Consider the following 20,775-nt stretch of genomic DNA (forward strand, 5'->3'; position numbering starts at 1 on the left):
AAATAAGAGTATGAGGAATTAAACTCATGCCAGGTATTCTACTCCCCTCTACCCCACTTTAAGAGATGCCTTAGGGATATGTCTGCTTGCCAGAAACCTGGAAGCAGCTTCCTAATTTGTTCCTGTGGCCTTTTTTTTTGTTTTGCTATCAGTAGGCAGGTGTGCAACTTCTGTGTGTAAATAAATAACTGAAAATGGCAAGCACTCACGGAATACATACTATGTGCTAGACCTTGTTCTATATTCCCCTGAAAACATTTAATCCTCTTAACAACCACAAGTGGATGATGCGAACTAGAGCGCAGAGAGGTTGGGTAGCATACCCCTGACACACGCATGCAACCAACATTTCGTCACTTACAAGAAATGGACCTCTGACTCATTCAGGCCCATCAGGAAAACATTTACTTTGAGCTGTACTTTGTGCTTCCTTCCAAAAGATTCAAAATAATAAAGTGGTGCTCTCAGGAGACGTATCATTAAAAAGACCCAAGGATGTGGCAGGATGGGTTAGTAGAAAGAGGCTGGGTTCCTGTTAATGCTGCCCCCACAGACTGGCTCAGCAGCCCCGCTGAGTAATGTCACTTCACACTAACACCCGCTCTCAGGTTCTCGCTAGAGATGCTTCATGTTTGTGCAGTATTTCAGAGTGGACCAGGCACCCTCCTGCTATCATCTTACTTGATGTGCTTCTCACCACAACTCAGTGAAATAATCACCATGGGTATATTATTCCCATTCCACAGAGAATTCTTATTTTTTGAAGAGAAAGGAAAGAGATTAAAGTGTAATTTTAGGCAACAGAAAAGTTGAATTATTTCTTTGATTTACTCTGAGAGTTGTCCAAGAATGTTAATTGCAGCTTTTACACAGAAAGCACATTTTCTCTCCTTAACTCAAGGCGGAAGCCAGCCCAGTGCACTCCGCATCCTTCATCAGTGAAGGGCAGCCATTAGTCCGCCTATGAAACTCAAGCGGGCCCTTCTTCTGGTGGCGGAACTGTGAACCCGAGCTTCTGTTGACTCTTCAGAAAGGTAAACAGTTTCCCTCTGCACAGGAGGAAAGGCGTTTGCCAAAAGCCCTGCCGTGAATAGTCAGCTTTATTTCTGGAGTGCCTTCCTCACAAAATCCTGATATTTATTAACTCAAAATAAAACAAGAACTATGAAAACAAACCTGAGACACTGGATGATGAATAAATAACACTGGTGTTCATACTTTCCTAGGGACTGAAAGAAATATAGTGAAATCCGTGCCCAGAGCCATCCTGGTATATCCAGGGGTCTTTTCTGGTAAGACTTGCAGGAACCATCACCAGTGACTTTCATCTCAGCTCCGTTTTTACCACAAACACATGCTGAGGAAGAAGGGGCACAGCCTCGGGCCTGGCATCTGCCGCTCGGATCCGTCCAAGAGTTCACCGTTCACCAGTTACCCAAGTCCAGGGAGATGGGGAGTGGGGAAACCTGCCAGACCCTTCGGGGTTGGGAGCAGGAGGCAGGAGAGGAAGAAACTTGCCTTGGCTGGGGCCTGATACTGCCAGTAAAGCCGGGTGCTAGTATTCTTGCCTGGAGAATTCCATGGACAGAGGAGCCTGGCAGGCTACAGCCTGTGGGGTTGCAAAGAGTCGGGCACGACTGAGCAACTCACACACACACACAGAGGCAGTGTGGTCCTGTTTGCTCCTTTAAAATGCATTTTCCTTTTGCTTATTTAGAAGAATGGCTCTATCATTTCCATGCTCATCTTTAAAGAAAATCAGTCAACACAGAGACAAACAAGAAAGCAAGAAAAAGTTACCCTGACCCCTCCCCTCAGAAGTAACCCTTGCTAATATCACGTGGACTTCACCCCAGTGTTTCCCCACAAAGCTACACAGCAGGGAGACAGACAGAAAAGAGGATGGATGGGCAGGTAAGCATGGGTCCTAAAACCGGAAACTAAACGTACTGTTAAATGAAAGCACGAATGTGAATTCAACTTCAACAAAACGAAACTGAAACTGCAGGACTATTTGAATGTCAGACAAATGTATCTTCATACACAAGACTTCGGTTTCTAACAAAAAACAATCTTTCTAAAATTATTGTGAAAAACGTTAAGAGGTTCGAGTGCTTATTTTTTAATGGCTTAAATTTCAGCAGCACAGATGGTGAAAGATGAGTCCTCCCCCGTTTTTTTCCTGCCTCCCGAGTTTAGTGTGTTACGTTATTGCCGTGACTTTATCAGAAGTTTGAACATTTACGGCTTCTTCCATAGTAACGGTCTTAGTTACTGAGTGGCATGTACGCAGCGCAGCCACTTTCTCTGCTGCCTGACACTCAGCTCTGGGCCAGCTGCTCTGACTCTGTCGGGCAGGGCACGGAGTAGGGGGTGGGGGGAGGCCTGCAGCTGAAACGCCCTCTCTGTGAGGCTTTATGCACACTGAATGCATAAAGGAAGATGCTTTCTGCAAACCAAGAATGGCCTCCAAATAATACTTCATCCAAAGTCAAATTCAATTCATTGGTACCTTTGTTCCTTCAGTAGAATGTTAGGATTAAAAGGTTATCCCAGATGCCACCCTGGAAAACCCTCTCATTTGACTAATGAGGAAGCAGAAGTCTCAAGAGGCTAAATGACCAGGCAGAGGTGATAAAAAATGGACACGAATCGGATATTCACAGTCATGCCCTCTCCTCTCCCCATATCCAGAAAAAGCCTAGTCAGGCCACCGCATCTTGCCGAACTTGGCCACCACTGATATGCTAGCAGAGTTCTGCGCCCCTCCAGGGAACCCGCCAGGACCAGGATGCAGTGCTGAGTGGTGAGCAGGCCCTGGATACAGGGCTGTGCAGGAGTGCCGCCTGCCTCCCCCAGGCCCTTTCGGAGGGCTCTCCCCGCGTCAACCTCATCTGACCTGGAAATCATTGGTGGTGGAAAAGAGGGAGGCAAAGGCAGGCCTGGGCGTCCATATGGCAAAATTAAAGTTGTGGATCTGTGCAAAGGGAAATACAGGGGATGGGAAATGCTCTTACTACTTTTTGACTTTAGGCTTTATTAAAAAGAGGACTAAATGGATTGGCTGTCTCTGGTGCGTGAAGACCATTGATTTCCTCCTCCTTACTCTTACCCTTGACAGGCAGCTCGGTGAAGCCAGTAGGGCTACAGACCTGAAGTCATAGGATCCCCACATAGCAGCTAGCACCCTGGGTAAGCTCTTCAGCCTCTGGCCTCAGCTTCCTCATTTGTACAGTGGCGGTAACACCTGCACGGTGTCCTTGAGAGGACAAACTTAGACCATGTATGTAAATGTTTACCAGGGTGCCTGACAGACCATAAAAACTCAATAAATGGCTTCTTAGGTGGCACAGTGGTAACAAATCTGCCTGCCAATGCAGGAGACACAAAAGACACAGGTTCGATCCCTGGGTTGGGAAGATCCCCTGGAGGAGGAAATGGCAACCCACTCCAGTATTCTTGCCTGGAGAATCCCATGGATAGAGGAGCCTGGCAGACTATAGTCCATGGGGTTGCAAAGAGTTAGCCATGACTGAGCAACCGTCTGAGCTGAAATGGCTATGTTTTTCACAGACCCAAGAAGATTGGTTCTTAAGAGAATGTCAAACATCTCTGATTTGAAGCTCAGGCCCGAGGAAATGGCAAGAGGGAGATGGGGACAGAAATGGGAATGTTTACATGTTTTCATATATTGCACATTTGGGGGGAATAATTTCTAAGTCAGGTGCATGTCCCTTCATGAACATGCTGTTGATGGGAGTGGGGCGGGCAAAGCAACAGTTGACCTGTGAGGCCTGCTGACAGAGAGCCTGGTAATCGATTGAGAGGTTGCTGGGGGTAATCACTGCTCTGTGCATGGCTTGGCCCAGCATGCAATGGAAACTCTCTTATAAGAAAAATGTATCTGTTTAAAGACACTGGCTGTAATAACAGATCTCTTCTTCCTGAAGCTCCAAAGACTACTTGCTCTTCCATTCTGGCTTCCTCTAACCACTAGCACTTCTGCTCAGAAAGCAGATCGCCTTGCAGTCAGTCCTAGGTGTTGTCAGGGCAGCTCCAACAAGCGAGGGCACCTCTTACAAGCTTGCATTTTTCTTTATTGTCTCCCTGAAATTACTAGCAGATGCTCTAGACTGTGTGACGGCAGCACAAACCAGGGCTGGTGCTGAGAAAGCAGGGGCTCATCCTTCCATCCAAAGACACGTATGGAGGGTGTGCCTCTGCTGGGCTCAGGGCTGGGCACCGGGCACTGAGCCAGGCTGACAGGTTTGTGTTCTTGGACCTCACGAAGTTTCTTTATTGCTGCCTTGATGGAGGCAAGATGTTGGCAGGGCCAACAGTCCCTGAGGGCCCTTCTTGCCCCCACCAAGATGCTTCCTGATGAAGTCATCCAGCCTCAGCTGTCTCACTCCTTGGATGAATGCAAGTCTAGCAAATGCTTCTCCCTGCCCCACCCCTGTGCCAGCTGAGGCCTTCTGGAAAAGACAAAAGGAGGGAGAAGACAAAACTTCTTGAAGAACTTCAAAGACTGGATCCACTTGACAAAACTTGAAGGAATTTTCTAGCCCTGCCTAGATAAAAATGCTAACTGTGTCAAAATGCTCTTAGTCACTTCCTCTCCTATTTTTCTGAAATGTTGGTAGAGATGAGACCTTAAATGGAAGGAGGACTGTCTAGTGGTCCCCAGTGTGTGTGATGGTTCACTCTGCTCTCGTGACTTCTGTTTCTCTTCCTGCATCTGTTTTCTTGTTTTTGGTCTCTCTGTCTGCTTCATTCCCACAGGACTTAACCTGTGCCTCATTCCCCCAGGTGAGAGGAGGGAGCTGAGGGTAGGGTACTAAGAAGACATTCAGCACAAAATTCTTACTGGCTTTTGATTTCCAAAATTTAAGCTCTCTAAACCTTTCCTACCAGTGAAGAAGGTGAAGGAAGGGGGTTCCCAACATGACCCCAGTGTCTGGGAACAAAAGGTGGGCGTGGTCTTCCTCTATCCCCCAGTTAGAAAATGAGACCCCTCCTTGAACTGGGGAAGGAGAGGGAGAGATCTGTGGGTTCCAAACACATGTCCAGGTCTGCTTTTTTTCTTTTTAACAGAGCATGGAGAAGTGGCAGGACTCTAAATGAAGTGTCCATCCCTAGGTCTGGGTTTGCTGGGCGGGAGGGGGTTTCAGAGACCTGGGCTTTCAGAACTAAAATCAGAACAATCTCAGGCAAAGCAAGAGGGTTGGTTACCCTACCCACAGGCACATCTAGGCAGACAGGGCCATAAATGGCCTTCCAGAAGACTCCTGCTTCCCCAGCAGGGCCTGAAGGAGCCATGAGTATAGGAGGATGGACGTCTCAAGGGCAAACTGTGTGTACTAATGCCCGGGGTACCTGATACTTTGTATAACCCCATGGAGGGATAGCCCAGGAATAATGGATTAGCTTTCTGCCACTTCAGGGGAATGGGAGTTCACAGCCAGAAATTAGGTTGAGAGTCATGAGATACTATTTCTTGCACATCTGAGATTGTGGTTGTGGTTCATCTTTGACTGCGTGGAAGTCAGTCAAAGCTGAGACTCACATGGTGGCAGCGGCAGCCCAGAACACCATCAGGCTCTAGCTTGTAGCAGAATGTGAAATCAGTACCTGCCACATCAAAGTGGCTTTTACTCCCTCTACCACTGTGACTCACACCACCTTCCTTTTTTAAAAAACAAACAAACAAACAAACCACTTATGAATGCATTCTCTAGTCTCTGGCCAACAATCAACACCTTCTCCCAACAAGTCTAATGCCTAAGACAAAAACAGCTGGGGAGCGACAGCTGAAGACCATATTCAGCCCCTTAGAAGGGTTTGGCAGTGAGGAGGAGAGGGCGTGGTTTCAGAGAAGAGCAGTCTGAGCCTTGGACAACAACTCTGTTCCAGAAGCAGATGCAGATAAAGAGAAATGACATGAAGACACCTGCTCTCCATCATAAGGAAGATTAGATTTGAGGTAGGAGCTAGTTGATGGTTTAATTTCATTTCCCACACTAAATGAATTTGGGAAATGTCAAAGCTAATCTATAATCTTTCCGTTTCTTAAGCACTTGGATAATGTTGCAAACTTGGATTGTGGAAGTTCTATCTTCCATCTGAACCATCCCCCTGCCCGGCCCCCACCCGGGCCACCACAGATGATGACCCAGCCTCAGTTGTAAGTGTGATGCCCACCACAGGCACTAGACTGCGGATGTGAGGAACACAGGAGGAGTCAACGGGCGACTGCCTCCACCTCAGGTCAAACGCTGCTCCCTGGAGCTCAGTGTTTTCATGGGTCACCTGCTTCCTTATTTATAGGAAAACTGGATTTTGCTGACTCAAAAGTCAGTTTCCATAGATCAAAGTTAAAACCACAGGCCATCTCCCTCAGCATATTTGCAGCATACCTAGAACATGCCATGACGGGAAGGGACAAAGAACAATAAGGCAACATGTCCTGAGAGTTTGGAGGGAGGGGCAGAGCACAGGCTGGCTCAGCACTTTGGGATCCACCTGACCCTGGGAACACACCTTCTCAGCTCACCCACTGAGTTTACAGAGGAGACTTCAGGAGCTGGGGTATGCTGTTGGCTGGACCTGGGAGAGAATGGTTTGGTCTCTTCGTTTCAAGGGTGAAACATTAATAACCTGCTTTTACAGTGCACTTTCCACCCCATCCATTAGATATTCAAGGTGGTACTTTTAATCTTCATCTGCTGTCTCTTGGATCTTTCTGTTCAGAACTTTATTAGGATGAGGGGGTGACTGATTAGGTCCCCAAAATCTTAACACTCAACTCTTGTACTTTCCTTCTGTGTAACCTGGAGCCTCTTGATCAAAGTGAAAAAGGAGAGAGTGAAAAAGTTGGCTTAAAACTCAACATTCAGAAAACGAAGATCATGGCATCTTGTCCCATCACTTCATGGCAAATAGATGGGGAAACAGTGGAAACACTGCCTGACTTTATTTTCTTGGGCTCTAAAATCTCTGCAGATGGTGACTGCAGCCATGAAATTAAAAAACGCTTGCTCCTTGGAAGAAAAGTTATGACCAACCTAGACAGCTTATTAAAAAGCAGAGACATTACTTTGCCAACAAAGGTCTGTCTAGTCAAAGCTATGGCTTTTCCAGTAATCGTGTATGGATGTGAGAGTTGGACTGTGAAGAAAGCTGAGCGCTGAAGAATTGATGCTTTTGAACTGCTGTGTTGGAGAAGACTCTTGCGAGTCCCTTGGACAGCTAGGAGATCCAACCAGTCTATCTGAAAGGAATCAATCCTGAATATTCATTGGAAGGACTGATGCTGAAGCTGAAACTCCAATACTTTGGCCACCTGATGTGAAGAACTGGCTCATTGGAGAAGACCCTGATGCTGGGAAAGATTGAAGGCAGGAGGAGAAGGGGACGACAGAGAATAAGATAGTTGGATGGCACCACCGACTCAATGGACATGAGTTTGAATAAACTCCAGGAGTAGGTGATGGAGGGAAGCGTAGCGTGCTGCCATCCTTGGGGTAGCAAAGAGTCGGACACGACTGAGAGACTGAACTGAACTGAACTGAACCTGGAGCAAGTTGCTACTTAACCTCTCTGAATCTAAGTGTCATCTTCTACTAGAAAAAGAAAAAGGGTTATAATTATACCTTTCTCATAGGATTATTTGTGAGGATGAAGGAAGTTAATACATGTGAAGCAGTTACAGCTTGGTGCTTGGCACACACAGTGCCTGATAAGTGGGAGGTATTCCTGTCTTGAGGAGCTGCACACCTTGCATGTGCATGTGTGTGTGTGCACATGTGTGTGAGTTCAGTTCAGTTCAGTTCACTCAGTCGTGTCTGACTCTTTGTGACCCCATGAATTGCAGCACGCCAGGCCTCCCTGTCCATCACCAACTCCCAGAGTTCACCCAAACTCATGTCCATCGAGTTGGTGATGCCATCCAGCCATCTCATCCTCTGTCGTCCCCTTCTCCTCCAGCCCCCAATCCCTCCCAGCATCAGAGTCTTTTCCAGTGAGTCAACTCTTCACATCAGGTGGCCAAAGTACTAGAGTTTCAGCTTTAGCATCATTCCTTCCAATGACACCCAGGACTGATCTCCTTTAGAATGGACTGGTTGGATCTCCTTGCAGTCCAAGGGACTCTCAGGAGTCTTCTCCGACATCACAGTTCAAAAGCATCAATTCTTAGGCGCTCAGCTTTCTTCACAGTCCAACTCTCACATCCATACATGACCACTGGAAAAACCATAGCCTTGACTAGACGGACCTTTGTTGGCAAAGTAATGTCTCTGCTTTTGAATATGCTATCTAGGTTGGTCATAACTTTCCTTCCCAGGAGTAAGCGTCTTTTAATTTCATGGCTGCAATCACCATCTGCAATGATTTTGGAGCCCAGAAAAATAAAGTCTGACACTGTTTCCACTGTTTCCCCATCTATCCCATGAAGTGATGGGACCAGATGCCATGATCTTAGTTTTCAGAATGTTGAGTTTTAAGCCAACTTTTTCACTCTCCTCTTTCACTTTCATCAAGAGGCTTTTTAGTTCCTCTTCACTTTCTGCCATAAGGGTGATGTCATCTGCATATTTGAGGTTATTGATATTTCAGTCGTGTCTAATTCTTTGTGACTCCATGCATAGTAGCCTGCCAGGCTTGTCTATCCATGGAATTCTTCAGGCAAGAATACTGGAGTGAGTTTCCATCTCCTCCTCCAGGGGATGTTCCTGACACAGGGATAGAACCCGTGTCTTCTGCATTGTCAGGTGGATTCTTTACCACTGAGCCACCTGGGAAATTGCTGCATACCTTGGAGGGAGCCCAACAGTTGTCTCCCTGGAACATTTTCTGATTAGCTGAGGGCCCCCTACATAACTCACCCTTCCTTCCCTATAATAAGGCCATCTTTCATTCAACAAACAGTAACTGCTTCTCTGAGAAGGTAGAAGAATTTCAAGTTAGGAAAGACAGATGGCAACTGTGTACTGGGCCTTTCCCCAGGAGGACGAGAGGCTGCTGAGGCCCACTTGGGGCAGAAGGCTTTAGGGCCACACCCTCTTGATGTCTGAGCCTTGCAACACACCCACGGCAGGTGGGAGCCAGGCTCCAGCAAGGCTGCTCCCCAGGAAGCCACATAAAGCCAGGGCCCTCAGCCCAGCAGGTTCTGAGCCACACACCAGGAAACAGGAGGACACAGTCAGTCTTCTCCCAGACAGTCTGGGGCCTCTGATAGAAGGTGTCTCAATTCCTTTCTATCTAAAGTCAGAACAGTAGCATTTGGCACAAAACAGCTGGGCTGTGAGGATTACCATCATCTATAAATGGGCCTTAATGTAAATGATCATATTGACACACGTGTGTGTTTCCTTCTACACCATGCTCACACAGAGGCATCTCTCCAGGGCTCTCACCGTCAGCTGGCCACCCCAGAATAGCTCTAAGCCAGTCGGCGGGGGTGGCAGGATTCGGAATCGCCACTGTCATGGAAAGGACAGCTGTCTGGACGGTCTGTGAGGAGGCAATGTCAACTACCCCAAGAACCACGTCCTCTTAAGAACCTTTACATCATTTTCATAATCAACGCAGAGGAATTGCACAATATTCATTACTTTTCTTTTCTGAGCTGCACATGCTGCTCTGGGGAGTAGAGCGGGGTCCCTGGAGGTTTGCCAGCTGGCTAAGGATGAACCAAAACCAGACACAGAAAAGTCACAGAGTGCCTTCGCTCTTAATGGACTGTGAGAAAGAGAAGCATCTGAAATCGAGCTAACTTCAAGGGAGGTGGTGGGGGGGAGAGAAGGTTTTTGGGGTATTACAGAGTTAAATCTGCCACAAAGCCTTAGAAGACAAAGACCAACTTTCTGTGCCCTGAAAGACAAACAGTGGCAGGCAGTGTGGGCTGGGGTATGAAGCAGGGAGGGGAGAGATGTGTATGTTTGCCAAGTAGCAGCAAGTTTTCTTCGTATTGGATTCGACAGGATTATCTGGAGTTTTTCTGACCAGTATATTTGTTAGTCAGAAGTCAGGAAGCTATGGGCATTTCCAGTCAAATGCTAAGAGGCAATAATCTCTGCATGCATTTCTTGATAGTTCATATCTAGACAGACGTCACAGTAAAGTGGGCTGGCAGCTTGATGGGCTGCATTAAAGCAGATCTGAGTCACTCCATCCTCTCAAGTCACTGACCAGGAGTTACGGCAGAGATTCACCCAGCTACCCTGCATAGTGGCCCACAGTAGAAATGGGGGTTAAAGCTTCTGGACACTACCTTCCACTGTTAAGAATGACTGAAGTGACTGGCATTTTACCGCGTCTGGTCGCCAGTTGGATCTATTTGTTGCTGCCATTGCAGCAGCAGTGTTGGGAGAACTGCCGTAAGGGGATGAAGACAGCGGTTCACTCACATCCTCAGTCCACTTGACAAGATTCTGGAGGCTTGAGATCCAGGCAACATAAAGCGTCACCCACCTTTGTGATCCCAGGGTAAGTCCTCACCACAGATAAGAATAACAACATGAAAAAAAAAGATTCAGGACTGTCCTGGTGGTCCCGTGGCTAAGACTCCATGCTCCCATGCAGGTGTCCTGGGTTCTAGAACTGGTCAGGGAACTAGACTCCACATGCTGCAACTCAGACCCGGTGCAGCTGAGTAAGTAAATAAATCAATATTAAAAAGAAAAAGATCCTGCCGTTCTGGACACAATGGGAAGACACACAGCTCAGGGTTTCCAATGCCCCACATTCCACACAAAGCGTGCCACAGATGCAGTGTGGTAACATGGTACGTGTGCGCCAGCTCTCAGCAAGCCACCAGGACAAGGCTGAGCACACCCAACGAGGACCTCAGGTCATTTAAACTGACTCTCTTCTTCTGCGGAAGCTCAGTGAGGTGGAGAGATTCACCCAAGTTCCACCAAGAAGGCAGAAACCAACTGCTGCCATACTTGGCCAGGGGCTGCCTTTACTTAAGAGCTCCTCCCAGGAGACAGGTTGGAAATCATTTTCAAACCTGTTTGACCTCAGCCCATAGCTCACTTTCTACAGCCATTCCCACTTCTTCTGGAAGAGCAAAGAATTGAAAAGGAAGGCAATGCTCAACATGATAAACATACACTGCATTAAACAACAGCCAAATACTCACCAGAAATGAAGTGGGAAACAAGACAAGTAGGACTGTAGTTGAACAACACAGCCAAACCAAGGGGACTCTGGTGGTACCCACAGTGAAGGTTCCTTCCCCAGTCTGCAAAATCCCATCTCTGCCTGGGCTCACTCACAAGCCTTGAATGCTCATCAGGCTTCACTTTGGCAGTCAGACATCTCAATAGAATTATGAATTTGAGACCTCAGGAAATTAAGTAAAACACCACTTCTGATTCCCAAATGACACACTTGAACAAACTTTAAGGTGGTTCCGCAGTAAAGAATCTGCCTGCAATTCAGGAGATACAGGAGATGTGGGTTTGATCCCTGGGTTGGGAAGATCCCCTGAAGAAGGGTAAGGCAACCCACTCCAGCATTATTTTTTTTTTTAAATCCACTCCAGTATTCTTGCCTGGGAAATCCTGCAGATAGAAGAGCCTGGTGGGCTATGGTCCATAGGGTCCCAAACAGCTGGACACAACTGAGTGACCGACCATGCATGTACAAACATACCAGGCACTTTACTGATTGGTAAAAAGCCTTTAGTTGTAATGTGGAAATGAAAATCCATGAAATTCTACCATTTTCCTGTAAGAATTGAAGAGAGAACATTCTGGAACATTTAACCAGTTTGGAACCATCAGGAAGATGAGTTCCAAAACCAGTGAGCCCGCCAGTTGGTGTCAAACCTAGAAGAACACTGATCTAAAGCCACCATCAGCACTAGTTCAGATGTCTGTGTCCTCCGTGGACAAGATGTGCACTCAGGAAGGCATTTCCATGGGGAACCATGTGTGGACCATAAGAATAAGGGGCAGGCCTCCTGCTGATGGGCTGGCCTGCAAGGTCCCACTTGGGGACTTCTCAGTTGGGTTCCTGCGAAGTGCTGGAAGGGAGGGGGAGGCTGCAGGATCTCATCTGAAAAACTCTGAGAACAGCCTGGCCAGTCGGCCTCCCAGAAGCTCTGACACAGACATGCCTGAGGGGAGGAGGTGGGCTTAGACCACCCTGACTGGCCTTTTCTGGGTTTATAATTGCCTGATCCAGCCTTCACCCCCTTCATTGTTCCCACACCTCTCCTGTCCTCCTCCACAAAAATCTGCCTGAAATCAGCCTTGCTTCACAGCCAGTCTGGACTCTGGCTCGGGCAGGCCCACAAGAGACCCACCCTAGACAGTGGCTGTGACTCCCTCTCTGGCTGTTTGAAAATGCACAGTATTCAGGGCTTGGGTCCCAGAGGCAACATGGATATGGATTCAACTCCTAGTTCTGCCACTAACTAACTACAGGCCCTCTCTAAGCCTCGGTTTCCTCATCTATATGTTGGAGATAACTATCTCAGGGGGCGGCAGTGAAAACTCACAATTGATCTACTGCAGGAAAGTGCTGAGCACACAACTAGCCATACAGTGAGGGTCAAGTGCGTGTGTTATGTGCTCAGTCGTGTCCGACTCTTGGTGACCCCATGGACTGTAGCCTGCCATGGAATTTTCCAGGCAAGAATACTGGAGCAGTTGTCCTGTCCTACTTCAGGGTATCTTCCCAAACCAGGGATTGAACCCGTGTCTTTTGCATCTCCTGTATTGGCAGGTGGATTCTTTACCACTGCGCCACCTGGGAAGCCCGTGAGTGTCAAGAAGCCGTGGCTACTGTTGTTGCTATCAGCTGTGACCTCCGGTGATGCTCTATGCTCATGCCTGACAAATCCTACCTCTTCAGTGCAAGCTCTCCTAATCATCAAGTCAAAGCACCTCCCCATACCAAGACTCCCTTTCCTGAACTTCAAAGACCTCATTCCAGCACATGCTGCTGCTGCTGCTGCTAAGTCGCTTCAGTCTTGTTCGACTCTGTGCGACCCCATAGACGTCAGCCCACCAGGCTCCCCCGTCCCTGGGATTCTCCAGGCAAGAACACTGGAGTGGGTTGCCATTTCCTTCTCCAGTGCATGAAAGTAAAAAGTGAAAGTGAAGTCACTCAGTCGTGTCCGACTCTTAGCGACCCCACGGACTGCAGCCCATCAGGCTCCTCCACCCATGGGATTTTCCAGGCAAGAGTACTCGAGTGGGGTGCCATTGCCTTCTCCGCATTCCAGCACATACAGTTATATAAATATCTCATGCAAGTGTCTCACAGTCCCCCCAATTCCCCACACTAGTTTGTCTGCTCCCTGAAGCCCTGACTTGCTTTATATAGACTCTGTTGCACCACAGTCCCCTCCTCGTTACACCTTAATGGTTTGAATACAGCATAAATAAATAGATGTTGGATAAATAAATGTGTGAGGTGTACACACACTTGGGATTTACAATGTAGAGAAGCAAGTAATGAGAAACGATGAGATATGGAATTTCATTCCCTACCCTGCAGGTGAATTACCTCGTACTCTTAGGCTGGGTATCAACAAAATGCGGCAGCTGCCACTAGCCCCCCTCCCAGGGCCATGGAAGATGGATTAGGTTTTTAAGCAGCAAAGCTGAAACACAGCCCGCTCCTTGATGTTAAGTAAAGAAGAGCATCTGGGTTCTGATGGTAACAAATGGATCTCATTCTCCTTTAGCATTTCCCGGCTCTTTCTGCACAAAACTAGCAAAATTAAAAAAAAAAAAAAAAAGCCTCAACTCTTTTAAATCGGATTTCCAGAGAAAATCTTTTCCTAGCAACTCATTCCAGTGCCAGGAAATTTTTCAAAGGCTAATCTAAATTCCTTCTCTCACTTTAAGTTCCCTTTCCTTTGTCCACTGCCAAATAAGATCGACAATAGCTCTGGCCATGACTCCACAACAATCATCTTTATTCTTACAAATCTTTTTTTTTTTCTTACCATGCTGCATGGCATATGGGATCTTGGTTCCCCAATCAGGGATCAAACCCGTACCCCCTGCATTGGAAGCACAGAGTCTAAACCATTGGACTGCTAGGGAAGTCCCTACAAATCTTTATTTCACTCTGCTTTCCAGGAGTTGTTTGGACAACAGGTGACCTTTCCCTCCTCATCAGTATTCGCTTTTCTTCTTTCTCTTTTATTCTTCCTCCTCTTCTTTCTCAATCTCCTAAACCTGAGACCTCCCAGCAGTGCCCACATCACCTGGTAGTGCCCAGTCCTATAGGAGTCACCCCACGTTAAAGCTGCTCTAGGGACTTCCCTTGTGGTCCAGGGGCTAAGACTCTGAGTTCCCAATTCAGGGGGCCTAGGTTCCACCCCTGGTTAGGGATACAGATCCCATGTGCTATAACTAAACAGTTCGAGTAACACAACTAAAGATCCCACATGCCACAACAAAGATTGAAGATCCCATAGCCAAATAAGTGAATGAAAAAAATACACATATATACATGTTTTTTTAAAAAAGCTGCTCTGGCAGCTGGTTTAGGCCCAGGCACAATCACTGGCACCAAGATCAAAATTCAAAGACCCGTCCCTGTTTGTAACACTGATTCACCATGAGCTGGATCCTCAAGGCTAGCTGAGTCTTTTTGTGATCCGGGGACAATCATTCCCATTGTACGTCTGTTAAAAGGATTTCAACAATTTATAATTATACTGTGATTAATACTAACACTACTTATGATTTTGGAAACATTTTGAAATCCCCAAAGTAAAGGTACAGGGCTAATATAAGATGCTGAAACGTCAGAATGCAGAAAGTACGTCCCTTAGGATAAGAGGGCAGAGAAAACAAGCAAGAACATAGTTTGAGACAGTGGCTTTCAAGTGTGTTCAAGCAGCAGAGCTGTCTTTAAATGAAACCTTCAGAGGAATCCCACTCCTCAACCAGATAAAAGTGGAGCTGCTCTGGTTGGAAGGCAGGGGCGGGAGGTGGTGATGTTGATATGAGCCCAGAGCCCATCCTTCCTCCTCCTCACCTGAAGTGGTGGTCCCTGCAGTATTCATAGAGCCCCAGGGTGGGGGTCTATGAAGCAGTGAAAGAGGGACATGGAAAGAACCTGAATTTACTAATACTGTGAGGGAACAGCAACTCAGCTTTAGGGCCCTAAAGGACCATGTGGCCAACATATCGGTATATCAAAGGTTCCACTGTTTTCGTCTTTCTAGTCTGTCTATATGTATCTTAGCTTGATTTTCATGTATATGTATTTTATCACTGTACATATTTGTAATGCATCTCAATAGCATCTTCATAGAATAAGTTGGTGTCTGGATGTGTACACAGAGTTCTAGGGGAGAGAGGCTGGTACATTTCACTGTGACAAGACATTCACAGGGTCTGGCTTGACTTGCTATGGGACCTACCATTCTGAAAGGTGCAATAGGATTTTACTGTGCTTTATACATGCTTGCTTGACGTGATCCAAGTGAAAGCTAAACACACTCTAAAATGTATGCCAAGAGTCTTAAGAAGAGCCTTAAATATAGGGTTTACTACAAGAAGACTACAATCTCCCCCGAATAATGAAAGGTATTCTTAACACCATTTATAAGACATTAAACATAGATGGCCTAATTAGTCCCTTTACTTCTACTGGTACATTTATTAGGAAGAGGGGCAAAAATAAGAAGTACTTTTCTAAGCGAGTACTGTGAACATTTAAATTATAAAACAGCCTGCTGACTTACAAAAATACGGCTTTGTGTAAATTTGACTAAGGGTTATTAAAATTTCCTAAATTATTGACAGAAAAATAAAATACATATCTAATTTTCCACCGGTTTGAAAGACTCAGGAGGAAAAAAATCTGAAATTCAAACAATTACAGTATATAATTTTTCTGATTTTTAAAGGAATATTTATAGCTTGAAAGTGAAAGGCTGGTGAAATATATAAAAATTAGGGAGGCAGTCCTTTTCCTATTTCAGGAAAATTATAGTTCTTGGAGAAGACATTGAAAATTAGCTCTCAGTTGATACATATGCATTGTATTAGAGTTTCTAAAGCCGCCTCCTCTTTTTCTTTGAAAGAGAGACACATTTCTTTCAGAATTTGAAGACTTGTATTAATGATCTAAGGTTCTAAGGTAAAGGACTGCAGGCGACAGCCAAGGAACCAGATCCATTCATCCATCCATCTCCACTTCCCTCAGGTCAGAGCTAAGAATAATTTTCACATGTTAAAAAGTTGGAGAAATTCAAAATAAGGAGAATATGTCTTGACCCATAAAAAATATAAAATTCAGATTTCAGGCACTTCCCTGGTGATCCAGCAGTTAAGAATCTACCTTCCAATGCAGGGGATGTGGGTTTGATCCCTGGTCAAGGAACTAAGATTCCACATGCTGCGGGGCAACTAAGCCCTCGCACTACAACAAAGACACAGGGAAGCAAAAACAAAAAATAAAATTCAGATTTCAGTGCCCATAAGTTCTGCTAGAACACACTCAGGCCCATCCAGTTACATCCTGTCTGCGGTTGCTTTTCTGCTGCGGCAGCAGAGCTGAGTAGCTGTGCCTGAGACCCAAATGACCCAAAACCTGAAAACTTTTACACAATCTGGCCTTTACAGAAAAACTGGCTAACCCCTGGCCTAAGAGACGGTGCCCACTGGCAGCCCTCACACCGTGTCCCCGGCGCAGGAGACATACCTGGTTGAGATGGTGCAAGCACTTGTCAAGACACCAGAAACAGCAGCAGCAGCACTGGGACACGCACCTTGACAAGGCACCGTCCTGCTGGGCCAGTTCAGAAAGAAAGGAACAGTGTCACCAACAGCACAGGAAAGAGGCACACAGAAGTGTCTTCCAGCACACCCTGTTCCTACTTGGAGATCTGTGTACCTGGAGAAGCACCACAGCAATTCTCATGGGTACAGAAGTTCTTCTATTCTGTATATGCTACTGCTACTACTAATTACTATCATTACTATACTGATGAGCAAGGGTTCTCTTCTGTGGGCTTACCTGTTAGGAGTGCTGTTGAGTTCAGCAGAAAGGGAAATGGATTAGCCTGTTCTTACTAGCAAAGGTGAACCAGACCTTTTGGTTCTAGTAAAAAAAAAAAAAAAAAGAAAAAACCTCTCTTTCTTCATGTTTTCCTAAGTGTCTTCAATCATAAACTCTGCTTTTTCAAACCATAGTTTATATTCATGAGAAATTCACATCCCACAGACAATAAAACTAATGCATTGTAGATACTAGTTATGTGTCCACACATCCAAAAAAATCAGGTTTCATTCTTTGGAAATACATTCCATATTAAGACTTTCAGGGTTACATTTTGGGGGATAAATTAGTCCTTTGAAATATAACTTGAACTTGTGTATAACTCAAGAATGGATGAATTAATAAAACTTGTTGGGGGAAGGGGTGATTAAATGTATCTTACTGCCCAGACTGGGGTGGGGGCAGGGGGGAATCCCTGAAAACAATCCTGAAATAGTTTTCTATTAGGACCCCAGGGACAACTTAGCCTTATATAGACATTTTCTTGTCCCAGTGTTAATTCCACTAGATGAAATCTGACCTGCATCCTTTTCAGCCTGGCTATGGTTGTGAATGAGCCATTTAATGTAAGAAGGATCTCACAGTGGCCGTATGAAATGCTTATACTGCAGGTACAGTATGGGGCTGTAAGGCTGCTGAGGAAGACTATTTTTTTTAACCTAAGAAAGGACACATTTCTCCAACAGTGACATCACTAAAGGGAGTTTGACCCCTTAGTCCTTATGGGATCTAGGAAGTGATAAATAACCTCTTAGACTTCAGCCAGAGAGGCTGACCCATTGACTGTTAGATTTATGGAAGCTGTTTCCCCAAAGAGTTTAAGGTGCCTAGCTCTGGGGGGTACAGTGAGTTCCCTGATGTTTATTAACTTATGATTATCTAGTACTAATGCATCAGATCAGATCAGATCAGTCGCTCAGTCGTGTCCGACTCTTTGCGACCCCATGAATCGCAGCACGCCAGGCCTTCCTGTCCAACACCAACTCCCGGAGTTCACTCAGACTCACGTCCATCGAGTCAGTGATGCCATCCAGCCATCTCATCCTCTGTCGTCCCCTTCTCCTCTTGCCCCCAATCCCTCCCAGCATCAGAGTCTTTTCCAATGAGTCAACTCTTCGCATGAGGTGGCCAAAGTACTGGAGTTTCAGCTTCAGCATCATTCCTTCCAAAGAAATCCCAGGGCTGATCTCCTTCAGAACGGACTGGCTGGATCTCCTTGCAGTCCAAGGGACTCTCAAGAGTCTTCTCCAACACCACAGTTCAAAAGCATCAATTCTTTGGCACTCAGCCTTCTTCACAGTCCAACTCTCACATCCATACATGACCACTGGAAAAACCATAGCCTTGACTAGACGAACCTTTGTTGGCAAAGTAATGTCTCTGCTTTTGAATATGCTATCTAGGTTGGTCATAACTTTCCTTCCAAGGAGTAAGCGTCTTTTAATTTCATGGCTGCAGTCACCATCTGTAGTGATTTTGGAGCCCAGAAAAATAAAGTCTGACACTTTCCCCATCTATTTCCCATAAAGTGATGGGACCGGATGCCATGATCTTCGTTTTCTGAATGTTGAGCTTTAAGCCAACTTTTTCACTCTTGACTTTCACTTTCATCAAGAGGCTTCTTAGTTCCTCTTCACTTTCTGCCATAACACATGCATATATACATATATGAGGGCTTCCCTGATGGCTCAGAGGTAAAGAATCCACCTGCAATGCAGGAGCCACAGGAAATGCAGGTTTGATCCCTGGGTCAGGAAGATCCCCTGGAGGAGGAAATGGCAACCCACTCTGGTATTCTTGCCTGGGAAATCCCATACACAGAGGAGCCTGTTGGGCTATAGTCCATGAGCGAGTGAGTGAAGTCGCTTAGTCATGTCCGACTCTGTGACCCCATGGACTGTAGCCTACCAGGCTCCTCCATCCATGGGATTTTCCAGGCAAGAATACTGGAGTGGGTTGCCATTTCCTTCTTCAGGAGATCTTCCCGACCCAGGGATTGAACCCAGGTCTCCCACATTGTAGGCAGATGCTGAGCAACTAAGCAGAACATGATATACATATATGAATATATTTAATATATATAAACTACATAAATCTACTTGAAATAAAAAGTTGCTCTGTTCTTCAAGAAATCTTTCTCCAAGTTTCCTAAAATTGAAGGATCGATTTCAAAATGCAACAGCCAGAGTAGCTAGATTTATCCTGGATGGTGAAATGTCTCTTTAAGTCACAAAAATGTAGTTAAGCAATATTTAACAGAAAATACTCTCTGATCAGGGGTGATGGCTTAGTGTGCATTTCAAGGTAAGGAAGCTAGATAATTTTATATGAAAGCCAATCAACTGCTCTTAATTAATATACTAATCTTAAATCTTGATTTACAATTAAATCTTGATTGGGCTTCCCTGGTGGCTCAGATGGTAAAGAATCTGCCTGCAATGCAGGAGACCTGGGTTTGATCCATGGGTTGGGAAGAATCTCTGGAGAAGGAAATGGCAGTCCACTCCAATATTCTTGCCTGGAGAACATGGACAGAGGAGCCTGACAGGCTACACTCCATGGGGTCACAAAGAATCGAATACAGCTGAGCAACTAACACTGACTGATTGAAATCTTCCACAATTCAGATTTCTGCTTCAAAGAGCAAACAAAAACAATTCTAAAGTATCATTACGAATCCACATGTAAAACTTACCCCATTTACTAAAAGCACACACCTATGCCCAAATGGCTGGACTCTGTTTGTCAAACTCTGACCAAGTCACCAACACAGAGGTGGGGATGGGGGGGTGGGGGTGGGGAAACTAACATTGTGTGAGAACAGAAAAGTTGGGAAAATTCCAACCTTTCCTTATTTGGCGGGCCAGAAATACCACGAGAACAGCTGTTTTCCTGGTGTTTTGGTTTCCACTGGCATTCATAACCAAATGTACATGGAAATAAAAACCAGGGAGAAGAAAAACCCCCAGGCACAAAAGCCCCACAGTTTTCTGTCCTTTGAGCTGAGATTTAGGTCAGCTTGCCCGTTTCTCACTATTAAGCATGAACGCACACACAGGCACATGCAACTAACTTCCCCTGACACCCTCCAGAGACACAGAAGCTGGGGAAATCTCCTCATCTTATGGTATATTTTTCTTTCTTTAAAAAAGCATGATAAATATCCATAAAACCTTGCTTAAATTTCGTCTTAAGAATTTCTCCCATTTGTTCAGCATTTAAACAGGAAGAAAACCCAGCAAGCTAAGAACTATGCCCTCCCTACACCACCTGTGCCACCATGTTGGAGAAAATCCAACAAAATTAAACAAAACAGGGAGCTGGACAGGAAGGTTGCTGGGGGTGGGGTGTGGATGGGACCTGAAGCCCATTGGAGCTTTCTGAATGGCCCCTGGCACAGGTCACATTCCTGTCCTGGGACCCAGTGCAGTTCTCCAGTGATTCACTTTTCTGTGACCCAAACACAGAGCACACTGTTTTAACGTGTTGCCTTACCTTCTCTTTCAGAGTGTTATACACGTACATGAGAACGGCTCTTGGAATCCTCACCACAGTGATTAAAAATGACCCTTTGACAACTGTTCCCTGATGGTAGCAGAAAAGAATGGAGAGAGATGAAAGGATCGGGCGATCAGGAGGGTCACTTTTATTTCTGGGAACAGGAGAAAAAAAGATAGCATTTAAAAAACACTATTTAGAAAGAAACAAAAAAACTTGTCTCTGGTTCAAATT

At 45.8% G+C, this 20,775-nt stretch overlaps 1 protein-coding gene and 1 long non-coding RNA gene across 11 annotated transcripts in view; both read right to left on the minus strand.

Moving 5' to 3' along the window:
• SLC44A3 (solute carrier family 44 member 3) overlaps window positions 1-20,775 on the minus strand; it is an 83,284-nt gene that overhangs the window by 9,162 nt on the left and 53,347 nt on the right. For 9 of the 10 annotated variants that reach the window (XM_044944662.1, XM_006057559.3, XM_044944656.1 and 6 more), the window contains 2 exons: window positions 20,539-20,695; window positions 16,687-16,773 (listed from right to left, as the gene is read on the minus strand). In XM_044944662.1, coding sequence (XP_044800597.1) covers window positions 16,687-16,773; window positions 20,539-20,695 — 244 coding nt within the window. The remainder of the gene's footprint in view (window positions 1-16,686; window positions 16,774-20,538; window positions 20,696-20,775) is intronic. The other variant, XM_006057560.3, reaches the window with a different exon arrangement.
• LOC123334048 lies at window positions 733-6,928 on the minus strand. The gene is made up of 2 exons (XR_006551793.1): window positions 1,177-6,928; window positions 733-1,049 (listed from the first exon to the last, which is right to left on the minus strand). It is a non-coding gene; the product is annotated as an uncharacterized LOC123334048 (long non-coding RNA).

Source organism: Bubalus bubalis, chromosome 6 (genome assembly GCF_019923935.1).
Source record: "Bubalus bubalis isolate 160015118507 breed Murrah chromosome 6, NDDB_SH_1, whole genome shotgun sequence".
Taxonomy (NCBI): domain Eukaryota; kingdom Metazoa; phylum Chordata; class Mammalia; order Artiodactyla; family Bovidae; genus Bubalus; species Bubalus bubalis.